The following is a 21,308-nucleotide window of genomic DNA, read 5'->3' as shown; positions in this document are numbered from 1 at the left end:
ACTACAGACGGGTCACTGAGTGGATTATTATCCGTGATGTCTGAACCGGGTGGGGCTCACGCCACAGAGCGATCGAGCCTCGGCGATACATGCTTCACCCGTCGCGCAGCAAGGTCGAGTTCGCGGGTGGATCCCGGCGAGCGCCGCGATCCACCACGTGCGTGGTGAGAATAGTATATTATTATGTACTGCTAATCTAATATTATTTCCATTGACAAAGGATAGTGTGATTCAGAAAAAACGAATAAAATGAACCACGACATCTATTGATACAAATAAAAACTAAATAAATACTTAAAAAATATACACAAAGTATCAGTAATACCATTAAAAAAAGCGCTGCATTTTGTGGTATCATTTCATATAAAGTTATTTAGAAGTTTTCCTTTTCGTTGACCAACTACATAATATACATATATAATTGTATTTAACTAACATTACTGTATTTTTAGATGTTGAAAAAGAGTAACTACTGAGTTTCTTGCTGGTTCTTCTCGGTAGAATCATCATACCGAACCGGTGGTAGCTTTACTTAAAATAGTTTGTTAAATGACGATTCAAAAGTGCTTGTAAAAGCCTACTTGAATAAAGTATATTTTGATTTGATTTGATTAAACACAAAGTCTACAAAGAATTAATTATTACAGACAGATAAATTATATAATGAAAAATCGAATTACGATGACAATATACTTGATTAGTGACGATTAAAGATAATTATTTTAAGCATTTATCATTTAATAATCGTCTCAGATATTTTTTTAAATACAAGATAACATATTTTAAAGCTGATTGATAATCGTAAATCCGTTTCGAATGTAATAAAAAACGAATCAAACACATTTCGGCTATTTGTCGGAATATTTGCCATCGCAATAATGGCAGACATTTTTAAAATTATTTTTCTGATATTTGCATCTGTTTATATAGTGCAAGCAAAACACGAAGAATATGATGGGTAAGAGATATTTAATACCAATATATATTAACTTATTTTTGAGATGTATGTACCGACTGATTAAATGAGCCGTTCAATGAAACGCCTTGTCACTTTACTAAACGGCGCCGTTCAACCAGTGGCCAATTTATCTTCCGTTCATGGAATACGGACTCTCCTGAATATGGATGTTTATCAATAATCGTAGAACTTTGGCGCTATGAGATGTGCAGTACATCCACCTCTCACAAGCTGTACATGTGTTCCTTAATGCTGCAACATTAGAATAGAGAATTAAAGAGTTATTTTTCAATGAATTAAAGAAAATCTATTAGTAGTCTAAATCAAATTACCCGATTCTGTTAATAGAAGGTGAATTGTTTGACGTCATTCGGCCGCTGGCTGAATAACTCAGTTTAGTAAAGTCGTAGGTGTTTTCTTGAATGGTTAATTTAACTAGTTGGCTGTGACATATACACTTTTTTACTTATATTATATGAAGCAGCTTCGTTCAAACTATACTTTTAATATAATAATAAATATAATTATATCTTGTATTTAGAACAGAGAATAAGTCTTCTTGTACAATACAAGAGCATAAGAAGACGATAAAAGCGTTGAGTTCTTATTAGCATATGATTATGTATTTTATACGGGAAAAATAATATCTATTAAGATTCAACAGCAGTTATTGGAATTAACATTCAGAACTATTGGAAACTTAACAACAAGAAAACTTAACAAGATAATTCGTATTGTTAATAGTTGCTGTTAACAAAAATATATACGATGTCAAAGTTAATCAATAAGGAATGTTAATTTTAAATAAATATAGAAAACTATGAACGTGGTAATTAATTTAAAACGAAACGCAAAATCTGTGATTTGTATTTAATTAATTAAAAGCATTTAATAATTTTTCGCCAACCCGCATTGGAGCAGCGTGGTCCATATGCTCCAAACTTTCTCCTCAAAGTGAGAGAAGGCCTTTATCCCAGCAGTAAGACATTTACGGGCTGCTAATGCTAAAAAAAAAAGAATTCCAAACCATAATTTTACTATGATTATTATAACCTAAAAATATTAGGCGCATACGAATCTGATAACATATATACGTATTTTGAGGTTTGATAGCTTTATTGAGCAAGGTTTTCTAAATATTAAAGATAATATTATAGAAATCCTTTAATTAATTCACGATAAACATATAATTCGCTATTGTTATATTATCTTTTGTTATATATACGATATATAAGTTATCTCAAAATGAATTCGAAAAACTACATCAATAAAATTTTCACTAGTCCAAAAAGTCGTTTAGCGCCAGTTGATCAAACCATACTTGCAAGCTCTTAAAAGTCATATAATATTAGTTAATCCGGAGAATACTAAAGTAAAAATCAAAATTTGCAAGCTGAAGTAGTAGAGCTAGCCGGAATGACGTCTGCAAAGTCGATAATAGATCATGAAATTCTTGAGTGGAAATATTCAGGATCTGGATTTAGGCCCGGGTAACTCAGGACTGATTGAAAACAATAATTGTGAATACTAACACGATTGTAAATCTGGTTGTTTCAAAAAGCAAAACGAGTTTCTTGAAAAACGGTGATAGAGTTGAAACGATGAATATTTAAAAATGCTTTGTTGTAAAGTTTACTTGTATACAATATATTCAGTGGCGTAGCTATCGTAGGGCCAGGTGGTGCAGTGCACCAGGGCCCCGGAGCTCAGGGGGCCCTCTAAGCTAAGTTTTGAATAGATATGACATATGGACTTAGCCTACTAATGTTCGTCTTAATGTATCCTGTATCCTATTTTTATTCCTATCTATAATTTCGAAGCGCAATATAAGTTAATGAGGGGGTGAGGGCCCGTTTCTTTTTCTATGCACCGGGACCCTTGTCCACCCAGCTACGCCACTGAATATATTTCGTTTGATTTAATTTGAAGGAATGTATTATAAGCGTGCTTTGAAAGGTACCGGATAAAGATGATGATTACTTTTTATTTCTTTCTTCCAGACATTCCTTGTACGAAGTCAAGGTCAATGACCTTGTACAAGTTGATGAGCTCAATGCAATTGTTGAAGAGATGAATCTAGATCTATGGTCGTATGCTATTCCTGGCCGAGAAGGACTCATTCTAGTTGCAAAGAACATGAAACCTCTTTTCGAAAATGCCGTTAATAAAATTGGAGTAGAATACAAAATTGTTACGGAAAATATTAAAGAGTAAGTAGACCAATTCTTATCTATTAATTTCTAAATAGCAATATCATTGGTGCTAATTATTTTTTATATCTTCATTTCATACCTTCTGCCGCCAGGCAGTATTTTTTTTTCCATTGTTGTGTTCCGATTGGAAGGATACGTGAGCCAGCCTGTGCACATAACATCTTAGTTCCCATGGATGGTGGCACATCGACACTGTAGGAAATGGTTAATATTTCTTAGAGCGCCAATGTTTATGGACAGTAACCACTTATCACCAACCAACCACGTCAATATCTATCTTTCTTATGAGTAACTACTAAGATTACTGATGTATTTTATATTGGGTGTATATTCCGCATCCGTATCCGTATATTTATAAAGTATTTGATCTTATGCAAGGTTTTTTTTTTTTTTCAAAAATGGCAATATATATGACTGATGAAGAATCTGTCACACAAGTACCTAAAATCTTCATAAGAAAATGACTTTTGTTTCATAGAAAACTGGAGCTAGAAGATAAATTGTTAGCTGATGCGGCTAGATCAAGCAATTTTAGTAGATCTGGGGGTATATCTTTAGATGTCATTCACCGTTATAATGTGGTAAGTTTAAGTTATAAGATTTTTTTTCCACTACTACAAATAACTAATTTTTAAAACAAAAAAAAAAAAAACATTATGTTGCTATTTAATAAAAAAAGGAGAAAGGCCACGAAAGAGATAAACAAATAGAGAGGTACATTAACTTCAGTAAATCATTAACGCAATTTTAGATTTGAAGATATGCCGATTCTCGTAACCACTTATCGAAGTCAAAATCATTTTTTGTATATGAATGAATTATCCAAAAAAGCTAGATTTTGGTTTTAGCTATCACAGCATAAAATATTTAAGATATTTGCATTGAAGCAAAACGTATATAAAATAAAGTGCAAGATATTAAATTGCTACCTTGAACACCTTCAGAGTCAGTGCACTAGACATAATGACCTTTTTGCCTTTGTTATCCCAGAAAGTATTATTGTACTTACCCCCTCGAAGAACGAACCCAAATCTAAAAAAAGGTCTAAATTCGTTCAAGGACCCTTTCGAAGTCTGAAATGAATGATTGGTTTAATTCAAATTGTGGTATTTTATTTGTACGTAAAACTTTATTGAAATTCTTAGTGCTTATTCGAGTTTCTTGTTAACAGTATTCAAACCGTTAAGTAATATTTCGTCAATTTAAATTCATAATTAAATGAGTATTTTATCAACGTTCGATGATTGTATTGCTATCGAACTTTTTTATCTGATTAAAGTAAGGAATTCATATTATTAACTGCCCTTTTGTATTATATATTAAGAAAAAGAGTATGTTATTTTTATGAAACACCGATTTTTTAACGATGTTTTTTTTTTAATTTTAACACGATGACTTTAAATGTTCACAGAAATATGATTTATTCAAATTGGAGCTTGCGAATTTAAACTATAATTCATATTGTGCTATCTCAGTACTATTTCGGCTCTTGCTATGTAAAAAATATCATAAATACTAAATATTAAAACATTTCAACCAATAGGTGGACCGATACCTCACCGATCTGGCCAACAGGTTCCCAAGAGTTGTCCGCGCCGTGTCCGCTGGGAGAAGTGTAGAAGGTCGAGACATCAAATACCTTAGGATATCTTCAAACAATTTCCAGGTAATATTTACAAAATGAGGAACAGGTAACTTATTGTACTCTAACACACTAAGACTTATTAATAAGTTCCCATAAATATTTAAACCGCACTTTTATTCTGTAAGAAATCATTTTGGACGCTTTATTATGATACGTGTATCTTATTCACTTATCGCGTATCACTTTCTGACATTTTACGATCGTGTTCCGAAGTGAAAACTCACTTTCTAAGGCTTTCGGGATAGCTTCTTTTAGTGATTCTTTGTAACTGATGTTTTTAAAATAAGATACATTTTTACAACATTTTGAGAATATCGTTCCATAAATTATTTCAGACAAGTTAGATATTCGATATTTTGTAACTCTCAAATATTTACAGGATAGAAATAAGCCCGTCGTCATGATCCAGTCTCTTCTCCACGCTCGTGAATGGGTCACCCTCCCAGTGACTCTTTATGCCATTCACAAGTTGGTGATTGATGTCACCGAACAGGATTTGATTAGGAACATTGATTGGATCATCTTGCCAATTGCGAACCCTGATGGATATGAATTTTCCCACACCTCAGTACGTATCCCACAAACACATACTTTTTTTCCAAAGACAGATATAGAAAAGTTATTTTCATAATTCAACAACCAAAAATCTAATAATATATTTATTTTGGTATTAAAAAGCTGGGATGTGTAGTTTGATTACCACTCACTTTTTATATTATATTCATATACCACAAGAAGTGAGTGAGCCAGTGTAACTAGTGGCATATGAAAACATAACATTTTATCGGACTCCCAAAGTTGGTGGTGCATTAACACTGTAAGGTCTTTCTTACAAGGCAAATGTCTATAAGCGATGGTAACCCCTTAACATTTTCTGGTCTGGGTACCGAATTTAAATAAAAATGCTAAAGATTTGGTTAGTATTATTTGTTACACCGTTAATGACTAAAATCAACTCATACAAGATTAAAAAAATAGTCGCATTTCGTTTTTAAGAATTAATGAATGAAAATTATTTTATCACTTAGACTCGTATGTGGAGGAAGAACCGCAGAACTGGCTTCGGTGTATGCGTCGGCGTTGATCTAAACAGGAACCATGACTTCAACTGGGGAACCGCCTCCAGCAACTCAGCCTGCAGTGACACGTTCCACGGACCCAGAGCCTTCTCTGAACCAGAGACACAAATCACAAGGAACATTATTACCGAGTTTAGAAGCCGTCTTTCTCTATTCATTGATGCTCATAGCTTCGGAAGTCTGATACTCTATGGATATGGTAATAGACAGCTGCCACCACACGCACTGATCCTGAACACAGTTGGCGTCCAAATGGCCCAAAGAATCGATGCTGTCAAATGGCCATCTCATCGTAATTATAGGGTTGGTAATATCGCGGCAGTGTTGTACCAAGCATCTGGTGGGTCCAGTGATTACGTCCAGTCCATGATCGGTCGTGGTCTTTCATACACTTATGAACTGCCAGCTTACAGAAATCTGAATAACATTAACGGTTTCCTAGTCGACCCTGCTTTCGTTCGGCAAGCTGGTTTTGAAACCTGGGAAGGTATCAAGGTGGCAGCTCGATACGTTGTCCAGAACAGGATGTATTTCAAAAATCAAACTGATGACTTTCCAATGTTTGGATATTAAAAAAAAAATCTATTAAAATAATGTAACACTTATGAAACTTTTTTCGTAATTTTATTTTGACTAATATTAATTATATATAGCGTACTAGATTGTAGTACGCTCGAAAGATTAAGATAGCAGTTTTTTTTTTTAATTTCTGATTTTGACTGTTTGTTATCTCTCTCTAGTCTTGTTTAAACAATTGGAGTTTGTTTAAAAGTCAAAACACATAACTCACAATCAGGAAAGCAACTGTATATATATTACATTTCACCAACAAACCAATTTCAGTAATCTCTGAGGTAATTACATAACCAAATAAATTTATAATCGCACAAACACAAAATACTATTTGAATAAAATTAAAATCAAAATATTCTTTATTCAGTGTTAACTTAAATGTAACCACCAATTCGGAAACCGAAAAGAACCGGTAAGAAACTCAGTAGTTCCATAATTCCAATTTATCTCTCTAATTGGAATGCCAAAATCCCCATTCCAATCACAGAGAGTTTCAGTAAAATATAATTATTTTTTTACTTATCCTGCCTAGAAATCAATAAATACTAAGTCTACGCTTTTTTATCATTAGTACAATTCTGTAATGAGTAATATGCCTTATTCATCATTTTTTTTTACCAGAACTTTAATTTTTTAATAGGCCATGTTAAAAATAATTGTAGAATCTTATTATAGAAACGAATACCTTGTCCCAAAAACAGTGTATTAACTTGGCGCAGTCGGAAACTGGATGTTATTAGTTTATCTTCCATGCCTCACAGGGCCGGATCACCGGGCTTCAGCCCAGGGACCGTGGATTCAAGGGGAGCACTGCTAAGTCAAGTCAAAGTCAAAATAAGACGATAATGCGAAAGAATCCATAGCTGTATTCAATTAAACAGATCGTATGGTTTGCAGCCCTGCGAGTCCTGTAATTAATTAAACCCATTAATTTTTTTTTATCTACATTATTATAAAAATAGATAACATTAAGTGCTTAAATATATATACAAATATGAATTAATAAAGTTACTGTATAAATCTTGACCGCGTGGAATGGTGGTAAGAATGCTAGCAGCATTTCCCCGTTGAATCGCAATTCCGATCCTCTGGGCTAAAAACGAACCGGCCCTCCTGTCACCAGTGGAAGCAATAAGGCGAGGTGTTATACTTTTAATGAAGCTTTTTGCACCATTACTCCAAAGGCCAAGTGTTTCGACAGCAAATTTGACATAAGGCACGAATATTTAGATCTTTTTTTTGCTTCAGCTTTTTCCGCAGCGGCACCGGCTCTTAACATTGTTTCTCGCATATGAAAATTAATTTAATTCAAGTCTACGTTCAAATATGTCTTAGGTGGGCCGCTAAGTAGTGATAGCTCACGGTCCCCTAAACTTACGGTCCGGCCTGATGCCTCTATTATACAATGATTGCCACCGTATCTTTTTAAATTATCTATAATATTGTGAATAAATATAAATAATAAATATTGGACAACATCACATACATTACTCTGATCCCAATGTAAGTAGCTAAAGCACTTGTGTTATGGAAATCAGAAGTAACGACGGTACCACAAACACCCAAACCCAAGACAACATAGAAAACTAATGAATTTTTTCTACATCGACTCAGCCGGGAATCGAACCCGGGACCTCGGAGTGGCGTACCCATGAAAACCGGTGTACATACTACTCGACCACGGAGGTCGAGGTGAATAAACATAATATTCTTGTAAACATATTATAAAGCAAATTTAAGTGTACCTACTTAATTAATAACATCCCGAAGAGAGTTAAATAACATTTCGTAAGAATTTACATTAGATTAAGAATTAGAATTTGAAACGCATAAAGCATAAAAAATAATATTTAAATGTCAGATCAGCAACCCATAAACTTCAACCTGAATAAAAAATATCATTATTTACGATACCCTTATACATATATCATCTTAACTAACCAATACTCTCAATCCCATCGACTCCGAGGCTCCCATAAATCACCAATAAATAGAAATAAACAATACCCCGGAGGTGTTCCCATAAAATATTCTGCGAGTGAGTTCGTGCTGAGAAAACAGACATCAGTGAGAAATCCGTTGTTTTTCAACACAGGTAAGTAATAATGGCTGGAATTCGAGATATTTCTTCAAATACATATAAGGGTCAGTGCATACTACACGGTGAATATCGTTTGGAAGTTGAAAAAAATATCAAAAATGTTATAAATATTAAGACATTGCACCACGTCGTAACATTATTAAAAACACATCACTCATGACGTCATCATTCGAAATAAGGAATAGTTCTAATATAGGAACTGCTTATCTGCGACAAGAAGCAACACTCGATAACCTTTGGAACAGATTTTCTTCGAATAACCCTAAATTTTAAATTCTTAAAACAAGTCTTCATTTACGTTGGAATCCCATAGTATGGCTCACTGAAGATGGCCACATGCTTCTTTACGCTGCCACTAAATCCTAAAATAAATATTTTGAAAGGAAAAAAAAAAGCAAAAAGGCAACAACGCTTTATGTTGCTATTAATTTAAAATTACGCCGATTTTTATTCCATACTTACGTCTATCACACCTATATTTTTGACAACCTGAATCTGTCTATTAACTTATCTTGTAATATTTATGGCGTGACGGTAAGTGGTCATTTCGGCCCATAAACAGCGGCTCTACTTGACACAAAAATCAAATCAGATCAAAAATTATTTATTAAGTAAACTTTTAAAAGTACTTTTTAATTATTTTACAGGATATGATATTAAATGTAAAACTACCGGTTCAGTAAGTATCTAAGCTGTTATGTCATGTTTGTGTTCGAGCTGGAGGCGAAAAGTTGAATTTTTAGGGTGCTATCCAATGAGGCAAAGGACTGCCATAAAATTTGTTATGGAAGTCGATAATAATGTCGGTATACAAGTCATAGATACTGTTTTAGTTGTTCATAAAGAAGACATTGCTATAATTTAATTTACAATGAGCGAAGCGAGCGGTTATCCATAAATTATTTGGAAATGATTAACTTACACTGTATATATATGTATATTAATGTATTTTTTAGTTCATTGTAGACTGCTCCTTAGAACAGGGTGAAGTGTAAACGAAAAATATTGTCTTAGGAAGCGACGTGACGCCATGCCTGGTATTGGACGTTTAGTGGTGTTCACTGTACAAAATTAAATGTATCGATAAATACAAAGGCATCTTTACGTTTTCTCCGGAAACTTTTCTACAAATTCTGGAAGACTATCTTGTATAAATAGACATATTAACCCAAATCAAATAAGCGTAGAATAATCTCTAAATATTTTACATTAATTGATTGATTACATCTTCAAGAAGTTATTTTTACTGTAAACATATCCCATCAGTATCAGTTTCTTAAGCTTTAGTAGTCGATATTAATATCGAGAACGTCCTGTGATTCTAGATGCCCATCCCTTGTAAGGACTTTATATATCCACTTTTTTAACTTATACTTAAAATAGTTAAGTTGGGTGTTTATGTCATGACTGCTGCTCGTCGCGACTTAGCTCGGCTATATTAGAGATTCTCTCATGCATGATTTTTGCGTTGAACCGTTTACGGACCGCACGCAATGAGAGCTCTCAAAAGCAATAAGTTTCTCCCGTTTTTGCAATATTTTTCATTAATACTTCTCTTCTATAGATTGTACTGTAATGGTATATAGCCTTAAGTTTTATCGATAAATAAGGATTCAAATTAAATCGAACCATTTGTTCCTGTGATAAGGTTCTGATTAGTGTTCCAAAACAAACAAACAGATTTTTTTTTTTTAGCATTAGCAGCCTGTAAATTTTCCCACTGCTGGGCTAAAGGCCCCCACTCCCTTTGAGGAGAAGCTTTGAAGCATATTCCACCACGCTGCTCCAATGCGGGTTGGCGGAATACACATGTGGCAGAATTTCGTTGAAATTAGACACATGCAGGTTTCCGCACGATGTTTTCCTTAACCGCCGAGCACGAGATGAATTATAAACACAAATTAAGCACATGAAAATTCAGTGGTGCCTGCCTGGGTTTGAAACCGAAATCATCGGTTAAGATGCACGCGTTCTAACCACTGGGCCATCTTGGCTCTTAACAAACAGTTTATCTTTATAAAATTAGCATAGATACATACAGCAGAAGAAAAATTCTAATTGTAACTAAAAGAATGAAAAAGACGTTAATGGAATAAATATATTTTTTAATAAACAAACATAAGACTCACACCTAAATGTATCGGAGATAATATTATTATAATACGTCCCATGTACCCTATGAGATATGTTATCGGATAACACAACATTGATCTTTTATTTACAAACAGGAACTTAAATACCAACTTACTTATATTTCCAACTTAAGAAATTATGAACTTCAAATCACGATCCTAGGTCTCTAAGGCTTTTAGAGCTGTCTTCCAATCATAAATGGAAACATTATCAAGGAGATTCATGTTTCTAACTTTAAAAACAAATTATAGAAAAGGCTCTCTCGACTACAAGGGTCAGCTAGGCTACGCTCCTTTAATATAAATATAGTATTACATAATACTATTCTAGTATATATATATTATCTGATAATTGTAATTAAATCGATAATACCCATATTACATATATATTTTTTTATATTTAATCTATTTAATCCAGTTGATTAACATGGTAACATATACGAGGTTTAATTACAAGTTTCCGTCTGGAAAAATTATCATGGTTAAACCCAAGCAATCGGATTATTAACGTCATCCAAGATGATTATCATCCACGGAAGTAATTCTTGGCTTTAGGTACTTTCCGATGGTATACCAGATTCCTACCTATTAATGAGAATTATACGGAAACCCCCAATTACTTGGCTTGACCTGTGACTCTCGAAATTATGTTATGTTTATTGTTTGGACATTGTTTTAACCATTAACGATGCCACTGAAAAATATATTTTATTACCCAAAAAAAAATACAGTACCTGTCGAATATAATTCCACTGTTATCCTGTAACTATCTCGTGGAGGGTTTAACGGATATTGATGGAATTTCGGAAGAGGAAAATTTGAATATTTAAGTAATACGTAAGGCACTCCAAATCCAAGATAAACACGAGGTACTCGTGGGAGAGCTATTTAACATAATTTTGTAATTCCCTCTTCTCACTGAAATAGCAGAATGGATTTAAAAATAAAACTGTTTAACTTCCCTTTTTTATTCCCCTAGTAAAAGATATTCGTAAATCAAATTTTAATAATAACTTCAAATTAGATTTCCATCTTTCACTAGGGGCGAAAAGGTTGATATAGATACTGAGGGGTTGATATATATAGTACCAATATTACTGGGTGATTGGGATTGGGCTTACAAGCCGAACAGCGTTGTATCCCACACATCTGAAAAAAAAACAATAACAAAAAAAATTAAAAACGTATATACTAGATATAGATAAAGAGAAAGAGACGATGTTTGTCTTTAGGGGGTATAATGCTCTCTCCTTACGAGACGATCTCTGCCAATGCACAACTTTTTTCTCCCTGAATATCCGTTGTAAACGCGTATGTGAGACTCGCAGTACACTCTACTGTAAGCCACGTGCAAGAACTTCGTTCCAAAAAACAAACGTTATTTGTACGCTTAGATCTTTTGAACTAAGTAACGGATTTAAGTGCGGCTTCTATCAGTAAACTGAGTGATTCAATAATAAGGTTTAGATGTATAATACATGCATATTATAATAAAGAAAAGTCGAGGTTAACGACTTTCTATCAACATCAATCTTGTATATAACCTCTTATTGTAGCTGAGTGATATCAGGACGGGTACCTAGTATATAATAAAAGAAAAATCACATCGTTGTATAACAGAAATAAAGTTAATATGAAGTTTGTAACTTTAATTTATAAGATAAAGTTTAAGGCTTAAATAGTTCAGAATGCAGCGAGCGGATACATTCGCAGGTAACTAATCGGATAAGTTCGTCGCTAATTAAAATATTTACAGATTAATTCATAAATGTTTTGAAGCTGAACTTATCTCTTTTCGTTGTCTGGGTTATTCTAATATTACTCTATATTCAGGTGAATCTAGATTGTTTTTTTGTTCGACAATTTTATCAATTTAGACACAAGACAAATATTTACGGATATTCACAGTATATTTATCCGTTTCTTTATTTTCTTGTTGGAAATGAAAGATAGCTTCACACGTCTTATAATGAGCCGCGTTGGCCCAGTGGTTACAAGACGTGAATCTTAACCAATAATTCTGAATTTAAATTTAAATACCATTGCGCTAATGACGCTTTTATGTGCTTGATCGCACCACGGCGATGAAGAGAAACATCGTGAGGACAACTGCACGTGGTGGTTGAGAATCTGTCATGTGAATTTACCGAACCGCAGATAGCCAATTTGCCAAATATATTAAAGAAAGAAAACATCCAGGTACTTAAATATAAATAGTTTTGGCGCTATGGACGAACAAACGTCCAAATACACATTTGCATTTATAATAAGTCAGATAACTAAACACCTAATCGAAAACTCTCTTATCAGATAATATTTAATGAATATAATATGAATTGGCTGTATTCATACGATTCGTAGTCTCGTTACGATACAGTTATGCGTTGGTTTTTGGGTATATTTGTGTGTGTGAGTTGTGTATACGCGAGGCACGAGCAGTATGATGAGTAAGTTTAACGTACCACTAAAGAATCACTTGGTGGTAGGGCCTTGTGCTAACTCTTCTGGTTAAGTTCCAACAGATGTTCTACTGCTAAACTAGAGTACTCGGTATTGTGTCGTCCTATTTGAAGGGTCAGTAAGTCTGTGTAACTACAGCCACAAGGGACATAATATCTTAATTCCCAAGGTTGGTGGAGCATTGGGGATGTAAGTTGTCCATGGCCGGTGTTGACCACTTACCGTCAGGTGGCCAAGCAAATGGCTTGTCCACCTATCATTATCTTAAAAAAACACTACATATTATCCAGTCCATTACCAGTAACCCGTTAATGCCCCACTGTTGGGAAACGGCCTCTTCATCATTAAAAGATTTCTAAATAAACTAATAACAGTCTGTAAAAGTGCCACTCGTAAGCTAAGGCATCCTCGTCTTTTTTGACACGAAGTTTGAAGCTTTTTCAAACACAAACGGGTCAGCGGGTACACAGGTGGTAGAATTAAATTGAAATTAAACTTTAAGCACTTTTAAACTCAGTGGTGTTTGGCCGGACTATATTAAGCGATCAAATTGTATGTACAAACCTTCCTCGTTTGTAACTCTTTCTATAAATGAAAACCGCATCAAACTCAGTTGAGTCAAACAAACCAAACCATCAAACCAAGTTAACGTATATACAAACAGGTAGAGAAAGCAATTTGATTTTATACTAGGTATTTTTATATTATATTTGTTTGGTTTCATTACACAAGGTTAACTTAAACATATAAAAACGACTAGTTCAAAAACGTACTAAAGCATTTGTTATATAACTTTTTTGCGTAGTAAATCTTCATAGCATCTTCTGACACAACAAGCAGTATGTAAAAATCTGCCAAATTATACGATACGATCTTGAAATATCAAGAAGTGTTTTTTTATGGCATATATTTAAGAGGACTGGCAAATGGCTGAGGCCGAATCCACCTGAAACTAAATCTACAACACTGCCCATATAATATACTGAATCGAAATATTAATAATCCCTCATATCATAAATGCGCCACCAACCTTGGGCACTAAGATGCCTTGGCCCTTGTATTCAGGTGAACTGGCTCACCATTGAAATAGTAACAACAGTACTGCTGTTTAACGGTAGAATATGTGATGATACCTAAATAGGCGGACTTATATGAAGCCTACCACCAATCGAAGACATTGATTTTATTAAAGACGTATCAAATTTGCAAATTACCATCGGTTTCACAAGATTTAACTAGCAAAAGGCGAAATGAGTTCTTACAGAATAGCGCTTCTGTAAAGGTTTCACAGAGTTGATAATTTTTTGTATAAAATCTATATTACCTACTGAAAATACTGATCCTAAAGAGTCTCACATCCTTAACAGTAACTAAACTAACCTTGTTTTAATTTAACAGGTCCGCACTTTTCACAGTAAAAGTCAAAGATGTCGAACAGATTAACTACTTCAATTCCCTGGATTATCCTCTGGATATATGGATGTACGCGACGCAAGAAAGAGACGGCATAGTTCTTGTACCCAAAGACTATGTCCAGCTATTCCAAGATGAGCTAAATTCTAAGGGGATAGAGTTCGTTATTGAAGTTGAAAATATTAAAGAGTGAGTATAATACACGAAAATAAAAAGAAAAACTTTAAAGCAATGACAATTTCCAGATCCAGTCGTAATTCGAAAGTAGATAGACTTTGACATAATATTATTATTATTTTTGGATGTTTATTCTTCGGAAATTAAATATAAATATTATTTCAATCGTTATTTCGTTATTTGGAAATTGGATCACAGGCTAAATTCGTAATTAAAGTTTATAATAATAATTTCATAAAACATTCGACTTTTCCGGCAAATAACATTACCAAGATTTTTTTTATTTTACAAACGTATCTGAAATAGCATCTTACGATTTTCAAAATACGTCCATGTTTTAGAAACTATTAAACGATGCCAATTATAAAATCCTAAAAAAATATACCCAATTAGTTATAATTGAATTTTATCAAATAAATGGAAAAATCAGTGATAAACGCAGGATTTCTTTACACGTATTATTGCCCAAAAGTGATAAATAAATTTGTTAAGCCGATAATCCTCTAATATTTATTCTTAATTCTAGAATTGAATAACATTTGATATCACTATTAAATAAAAATGATGTCAATTTGACCTTATCTGAAACAATCGTTTCAACAATCAAATATAAAAAATAGATGTTCTTCAATTAAGTTCATACACAACACACACATTATAGTTTACCCCAATACATACACACATAATACACATTTCAATGTCATACATCTCTCATATCTCTCTCTCTCATCTTCTCTGTATTATCTCATGATTCATGCCAACCCTTTTTGGAAGTGCGTTTGTTAATGAATTAGTTCTCTCTGCATGGATGATTGTAACGCTTGAGTCTTACATTGACAGCATCAAGATTTTGTGATCTAATAATAATAATTTTTAACAAAATAAGTTTTTAACTAATGAATAAAAATAACATTTCCATAAAGATTTTCAATACGTAATTAGAACCAAGGTTTATTTAATATCGTTAACACTACCACAAACACTATCTTGTTAAATTCGATAGTAGGTATATAATTATATTATTATTATATTCATTTATCGTTAAGTCTACGTGAATTCTATAATATAAAACTAATTGATATTGTACGTACACCATAAATATGTATTACAAATAATCTCCACTAGATTCAGGGTTTCTGGATGAGATCTCTTGTTAGAGATAAGTTATCCCTTTGTACACATTTTTCATTTATATAATTTTCTGTATAGTCTGTTGGTACATAAATAAATAAATAAATAAATAATTGTTCAAAAATTCTACTATTTCAGGTCACTGGAGCTTGAAGACAAATTGAGGGCTGACAAAGCTAGAAATAGAGCCATGAGATCTGATAATGATTTATTAGTTAACTTTGACGATATTTACAATCTCACTGAGGTACAGATTCATTCTTATTATTATTTATATTAAAAACATCGAAACATTCACACTTATCATGTAGACTAATTTAATTTTTTTGTAATTAGTCTAGTTGAAGTATGTTACAATTAGTAGAATTTTTCGATGAAATGATTAGTAATTATCAATTATCAAAAATAATAAGAATAAGAACATAGAATTAGTATTCTAACTAGATTCTTAACTGATAAAAGAGTAATTAATTTTGATAATTTTAAGTCGCCTTTAAAAATTAAAACCCGTAAGACTAAAATAACGATAACAAATTTTAATCTTCTCAAGATCAGAATTAAATTATAAAGTTTTATTTTGGAAAATATAATTTTGAAAACTCAAGTACTCTAGAAACCAAAAACAACGTTCGATCTGTATTATTCGAAAATGAAGAACATTTCGTGAAACATGTCATGTTTTTTTACAGGTCAACAATTACCTCAAAAAAATAGCTGAGGCGTATCCAGATGTAGTCACTTTAGTCAATGGAGGAAAGTCTTTTGAAGGCAGAGACATGAACTACTTAAAAATTTCAAACAGCAAGTTTGAGGTGAGATCTCCATAAACAATCAAAACAGATTTAATACGAGCTACCTATTTTTGATTGCAACTGACTTTAAATTGAACTAACTCTTGGATTGGCGTTGAATCGAACGTAAAACTGGCACCGGTTCGAGAAGTAGATTCCACGTAGAAGAACCGAAAAGAAACTCAGTAATTACTCAGTATTCCATCGTTTTATTTAATTACAGAGTATGTCAATAAAGTACAATTAATATTTTAATACTATCCATATACTATAATTCTACCTAAAACAGCAAATACTAAGTCCAAGCTTTTTTATCATTAATATAATCTTGTATTGAGTAATATGCCTTATTTATCAATGTTTTTTTTTGACTTGAGCATTAGTTTTTTAATAAGCCAAGTTAAAGATATTAATCCCTTTATTGGACAAGCATTTAAAATTGAACATTATTTTAATTGGAACATACTTTCGTTATTAGCAGAGTACCTTAGATGCGATACTTTAAGGAAGCAAGCATCATGCCTATCTCAATTTAAAACAATTGTAGAGTTTTGTCTTGCAAATATCAATCAAATCATTAAATCAAAATATAGTTTATGAAAATAAATTAATTGATCTGAATCGTTATTTCATAGTATCGATGAAATTTAAAGCTATACCTACTTAGGAAAGTAGGTACAGCTGCAAAAATCAAACCCAAGTTTATGCATAAACAAAGCACGTCTGTATTCGTCTTAATTATTACAGAACGCAAGTAAACCAATCATCTTCGTCGAATCGTTACTTCACGCTCGTGAATGGGTCACACTTCCAGCTACATTGTACGCAATCGAGAAACTAGTCGTCAATGTCACTGATCAAGATCTTATTGATGACTTCGACTGGATCATCATGCCAGTCGCCAACCCAGACGGCTACGAATTCAGTCACGATGGAGTAAGTGTATCATAATTACAATCATCATTTCTGAACGCGCATCAAATGCAGTTGCGTCTATTTCTTTGTTTCAAATAGGAAGACATGCGAATAGGCCACCTGATGGGCACCACTGCTCATACATTATGCTACTGTGTATAATATTAAAAATGGATGACATAACTAATGTACTAATAACTTTGGGAACTAAAGCACACCGGCTCGCATGCCCTTAAAACTGAAATACAATCAATCATATTAAGTATTTCTGTTTGACCGTGGATTTAGTACACTGTGGTATAATGAACAAAATCTCAGTTTCTGCCTTGTCTTTTACAGGGTCGCTTCTGGCGTAAAAACCGCAGGAATGGGTTATTACCCGGTGATGTTTGTCTCGGCGTCGATCTCAATAGAAACTTCGACGTCTTTTACGGTTTAGGATCCAGCAACAATGTTTGCACTGAAATCTACCATGGCACCTCCGCCTTCTCTGAACCCGAGACTCAAGTCATAAGAGATATCTTACATAGTGATGATCGCATTGAAATGTTCCTGGACTTACACAGCTTTGGTAATTTGATTCTTTACGGTTGGGGAACTGGCGACCTCCCCGAGAATGCATTTACTTTGCACGTTGGAGGAATACAAATGGCCACAGCTATCAATGAAGTTAAAGAAGATTGGAACATTAATTACAGGGTCGGTAACTCAGCCCTCGTACTCTACCCTGCATCTGGTACTGCTATGGATTATGGCCTTAAAGCTGGTGTGCCATTGTCATATACATATGAACTTCCAGGTCTTAGGAACTCTGGTTCGACTATTATTGGGTTTTTAGTCGATCCTGACTTTATTAAACCATCTGCAGTTCAAACGTGGGAAGGAATTAAGGAAGGCGCTATTTTCCTGCGTAATATCCGCCGTAATATGGCTTAATTTTTAGTATCTACATTTAATAAAATGTTCCAAATGAATATAAGTTGACGTTTTTTATCTATTGCACTTACCATCATAATACTCGTATTATCACCAAAAACATTGAAATCTATACAAATATTATAAAGAAATAAAAATTTGTTTATTTGTATGTAAGAGGTTATTTCAGAAAGTAATGATACAATGCCAATTTATTCGCTGCTAGAAAGTTACATTATTCATGTGTTTGTATATATTAAATTTATATTAAGTCTTTATTAATAAAATTCACTCGTACAGAGCCGAAGTCGGTAAGCTATAATCGCATGTGTCCAAGCCTCAGGTAACGCAAATTGAATGAAAGATCAATATGAATAGAAATAACGAAACTTAGCATTAAGAAGACTCGAAATCTATAAATCTACGAAGAACTACACGTTGAGTGATTTTTTGCTAACAAGACACTTGCTTATTTTGTGTTTTCAATTTATTTCGTACTCGATGGCAAAAAAAAGTGACGAACAAAATTGCTACACGTATATCCTCTAACACACTCGAGGAGCGTGGTGGTGAACGCTAAAGCTCTTCCTTGATAGACGTAGAGCCCAACAGTGAGCTCTTTACGGATTGGTATTTTTATTACGAATATTCATTATTGTATAAAATATTATACCTTGTCTCTCCTTTCTTAAAGAAGGTTCACGAATTTCAGTTTATTATGTTGCTGAATTTGGTTTGGGAAAATTGTTGAAAATATATGGACAATTTCCGGTATCGCGGTATTTACTTTCACAATGGTAGTGTGACTATTCCCTCCCTATCTTAGTTAGGAACTTTATATTTTTAATATTGAAATATCAGTTGGGTTCGTGATTTCGTCAAGTTAGGAAGGTATACACGAAAGTGTTCCTCACGCAGTTGTGGCAATCACTAGACACACTAACACCTGTATCTATTACACGGACGCTATCGGCAGATTTATCGGCCGAGCGGCGGTGTTTCAGAAAAAACCATCCTAGAGCACAGCCTTAAGACATCTATACATAAACGCGACATCAGAGTCGCCGAGGCTGTGCTCTCTCTGATCGAGCACGGAGCAGGGGCCGCTGGATTACAGTAATTAGGATAAAAAAAAAACTACTATATACAGTATTTTTATATATTATTTTAAACTGAAAAAAAAAATGACAGTGTGGGCCACGTCTTCCAAGAAGACGACAAGCTCGCGAAGTCCAGCGAAGGTCTGCCGATGTTTAGTAAAAATATAAAATAACGCCACAATTTATAAAAATAAAATGTAAAAAAAGGCACGGGCAACTGTGAGCCCGTGAATGTTGTAAATTAAATTTTAAAAAAAAAAGTTACGGTAGGTAGGTTCCCTATAACGTTGATTTTCTGTAATAACCTTTTTTTATTATTTCATAGGTGGCAAACGAACAGGAGGCTCATCTGATGGAAAGTGACTATCACCGCCCATGGACATCTGCAATACCGGGGGGCTTGCATGTGCGTTGCCGGCCTTCAAGGAAGGAGTACGCTCTTTTTTGAAGGTTCCCAAGGCGTATCGGTTCAGAGAAACCGCCGGCGAAAGCTGGTTCCACAGACTGGTTGTGCGAGGCACAAAATGTCTTAAAAATCGCGCTGTTGTGAATTTTCGGACATCTAGGTGGTGATGGTGAAACTTAGAATTTTGACGAGATGTCAGAAGGTGAAATTCAGCAGCTGGGATTAATCCAATATGTAGAGATTCAACATCTCTACGCAAAGCCAAAAGATCAAGCAGATCAGAAAAAGCTTGATCGTCGATAATTCGGGTTGCTCTACTAAGGACACCGAGCTTTATTAATGCCAATTTGGCTTTGCCTTCCAATTGACCGTGGAACTGAATGAGGCTCTAAATATCAACGCCAAGTATTCCGAAGTAGAAAAATTCACCTAAGAATTATCTTTCTCCATCCACGATAAAATAAGTGCACTGTGCGTTTTAAGGCAGCTAGCGTACTGCGTGGGCTTTTATCAGTTACATGAAGAAAAAGCACGTATTTCGTGGACGCATCTACTGTGACAATAACGTACTGATGGTCATCCTAAGTGCCTAATTTCCCCGTGATATCCATATGGGCCATCTGAAAAGCTCGTGTTGGTTTTTCAAATGGATAAAACAATGCTGAAATGATGAATCTTCGGTTGGTGCATCAGTTTGGTACGAGCTGATGCTATTAACAGATTCTGAGATTTATTTTAGGTTTGTACCATGAACCACAATGAACAGTATTTGTAACCTGATGGAGTCAATGTTACAAATGATCTTCAACTCAATCAATGATATGACTGGAAATTGGCCAATCCCCTTTAGGTGGTTGACTCCAAACTCGTCCCATGAAGATGTGGCTATCAACCAATCAATCCACATCTTGGCACGTCCTTTCAATAATCCATACACCTTAGTGCATTGATCTTCATCAGCATCGCTGACGTCACGAATGTCAGGATTTGGAATTCTATCTATCCTCAAAGGTATAAAATTAAACTCAGGAAATATTCTTCTCTGATTTATTTCAAACTGAGGAGGTGCGATCGCTCCGTCGGCTCGAACAAGCCTCCTGATACCGGCAGGCGTTCGGCCTTTTATAACTAAATTGGGTGGGGGCCCTATTCACTCAATATAACAAGTATTTATGGACGGTAAAATATTTCTCTCGTCCCTCTACATCTCAAAATTCACTAAGTATTATTAATTTAATAATCAAACAGTTTTTAATTATTACAATAATTCAAATAATCATTTATGGCCACTTGTTTTTC

At 34.0% G+C, this 21,308-nt stretch overlaps 2 protein-coding genes across 2 annotated transcripts; both read left to right on the top strand.

The window, feature by feature from the left end:
- The first annotated feature begins 878 nt into the window (after positions 1–878).
- Positions 879–6,500, top strand: LOC125072377 (carboxypeptidase B-like). Its single transcript, XM_047682996.1, has 6 exons — positions 879–958; positions 2,959–3,168; positions 3,650–3,752; positions 4,715–4,837; positions 5,196–5,384; positions 5,845–6,500. Exons 1-6 carry the CDS (start codon positions 879–881, stop codon positions 6,466–6,468), a joined length of 1,329 nt encoding a protein of 442 aa, XP_047538952.1. The 3' UTR covers positions 6,469–6,500.
- A 6,545-nt stretch (positions 6,501–13,045) lies between these two features.
- Positions 13,046–18,551, top strand: LOC125072340 (carboxypeptidase B-like). The gene is made up of 6 exons (XM_047682948.1): positions 13,046–13,148; positions 14,560–14,763; positions 16,021–16,129; positions 16,572–16,694; positions 17,421–17,609; positions 17,928–18,551. The coding sequence occupies exons 1-6, from the start codon at positions 13,081–13,083 to the stop codon at positions 18,522–18,524; spliced, it is 1,290 nt and encodes a 429-aa protein (XP_047538904.1). The 5' UTR covers positions 13,046–13,080; the 3' UTR covers positions 18,525–18,551.
- The last annotated feature ends 2,757 nt before the right edge of the window (positions 18,552–21,308 follow it).

Source organism: Vanessa atalanta, chromosome 21 (assembly GCF_905147765.1).
Source record: "Vanessa atalanta chromosome 21, ilVanAtal1.2, whole genome shotgun sequence".
In the NCBI taxonomy this organism is placed as follows: Eukaryota; Metazoa; Arthropoda; class Insecta; order Lepidoptera; family Nymphalidae; genus Vanessa; species Vanessa atalanta.
The sequence above is the reverse complement of the archived record's forward strand: the minus strand, read 5'-3'. Positions and strand labels throughout refer to the sequence as shown.

Coding starts and splice junctions, on each gene's coding strand:
- LOC125072377 (XM_047682996.1), top strand. CDS start 879: ATGGCAGACATTTTTAAAATTATTTTTCTGATATTTGCATCTGTTTAT. Junction 3,169..3,649: donor GTTACGGAAAATATTAAAGA/GTAAGTAGACCA, acceptor TTTGTTTCATAG/AAAACTGGAGCTAGAAGATA. Junction 3,753..4,714: donor TCATTCACCGTTATAATGTG/GTAAGTTTAAGT, acceptor TTCAACCAATAG/GTGGACCGATACCTCACCGA.
- LOC125072340 (XM_047682948.1), top strand. CDS start 13,081: ATGCGTTGGTTTTTGGGTATATTTGTGTGTGTGAGTTGTGTATACGCG. Junction 13,149..14,559: donor AGGCACGAGCAGTATGATGA/GTAAGTTTAACG, acceptor TTAATTTAACAG/GTCCGCACTTTTCACAGTAA. Junction 16,130..16,571: donor ATATTTACAATCTCACTGAG/GTACAGATTCAT, acceptor GTTTTTTTACAG/GTCAACAATTACCTCAAAAA.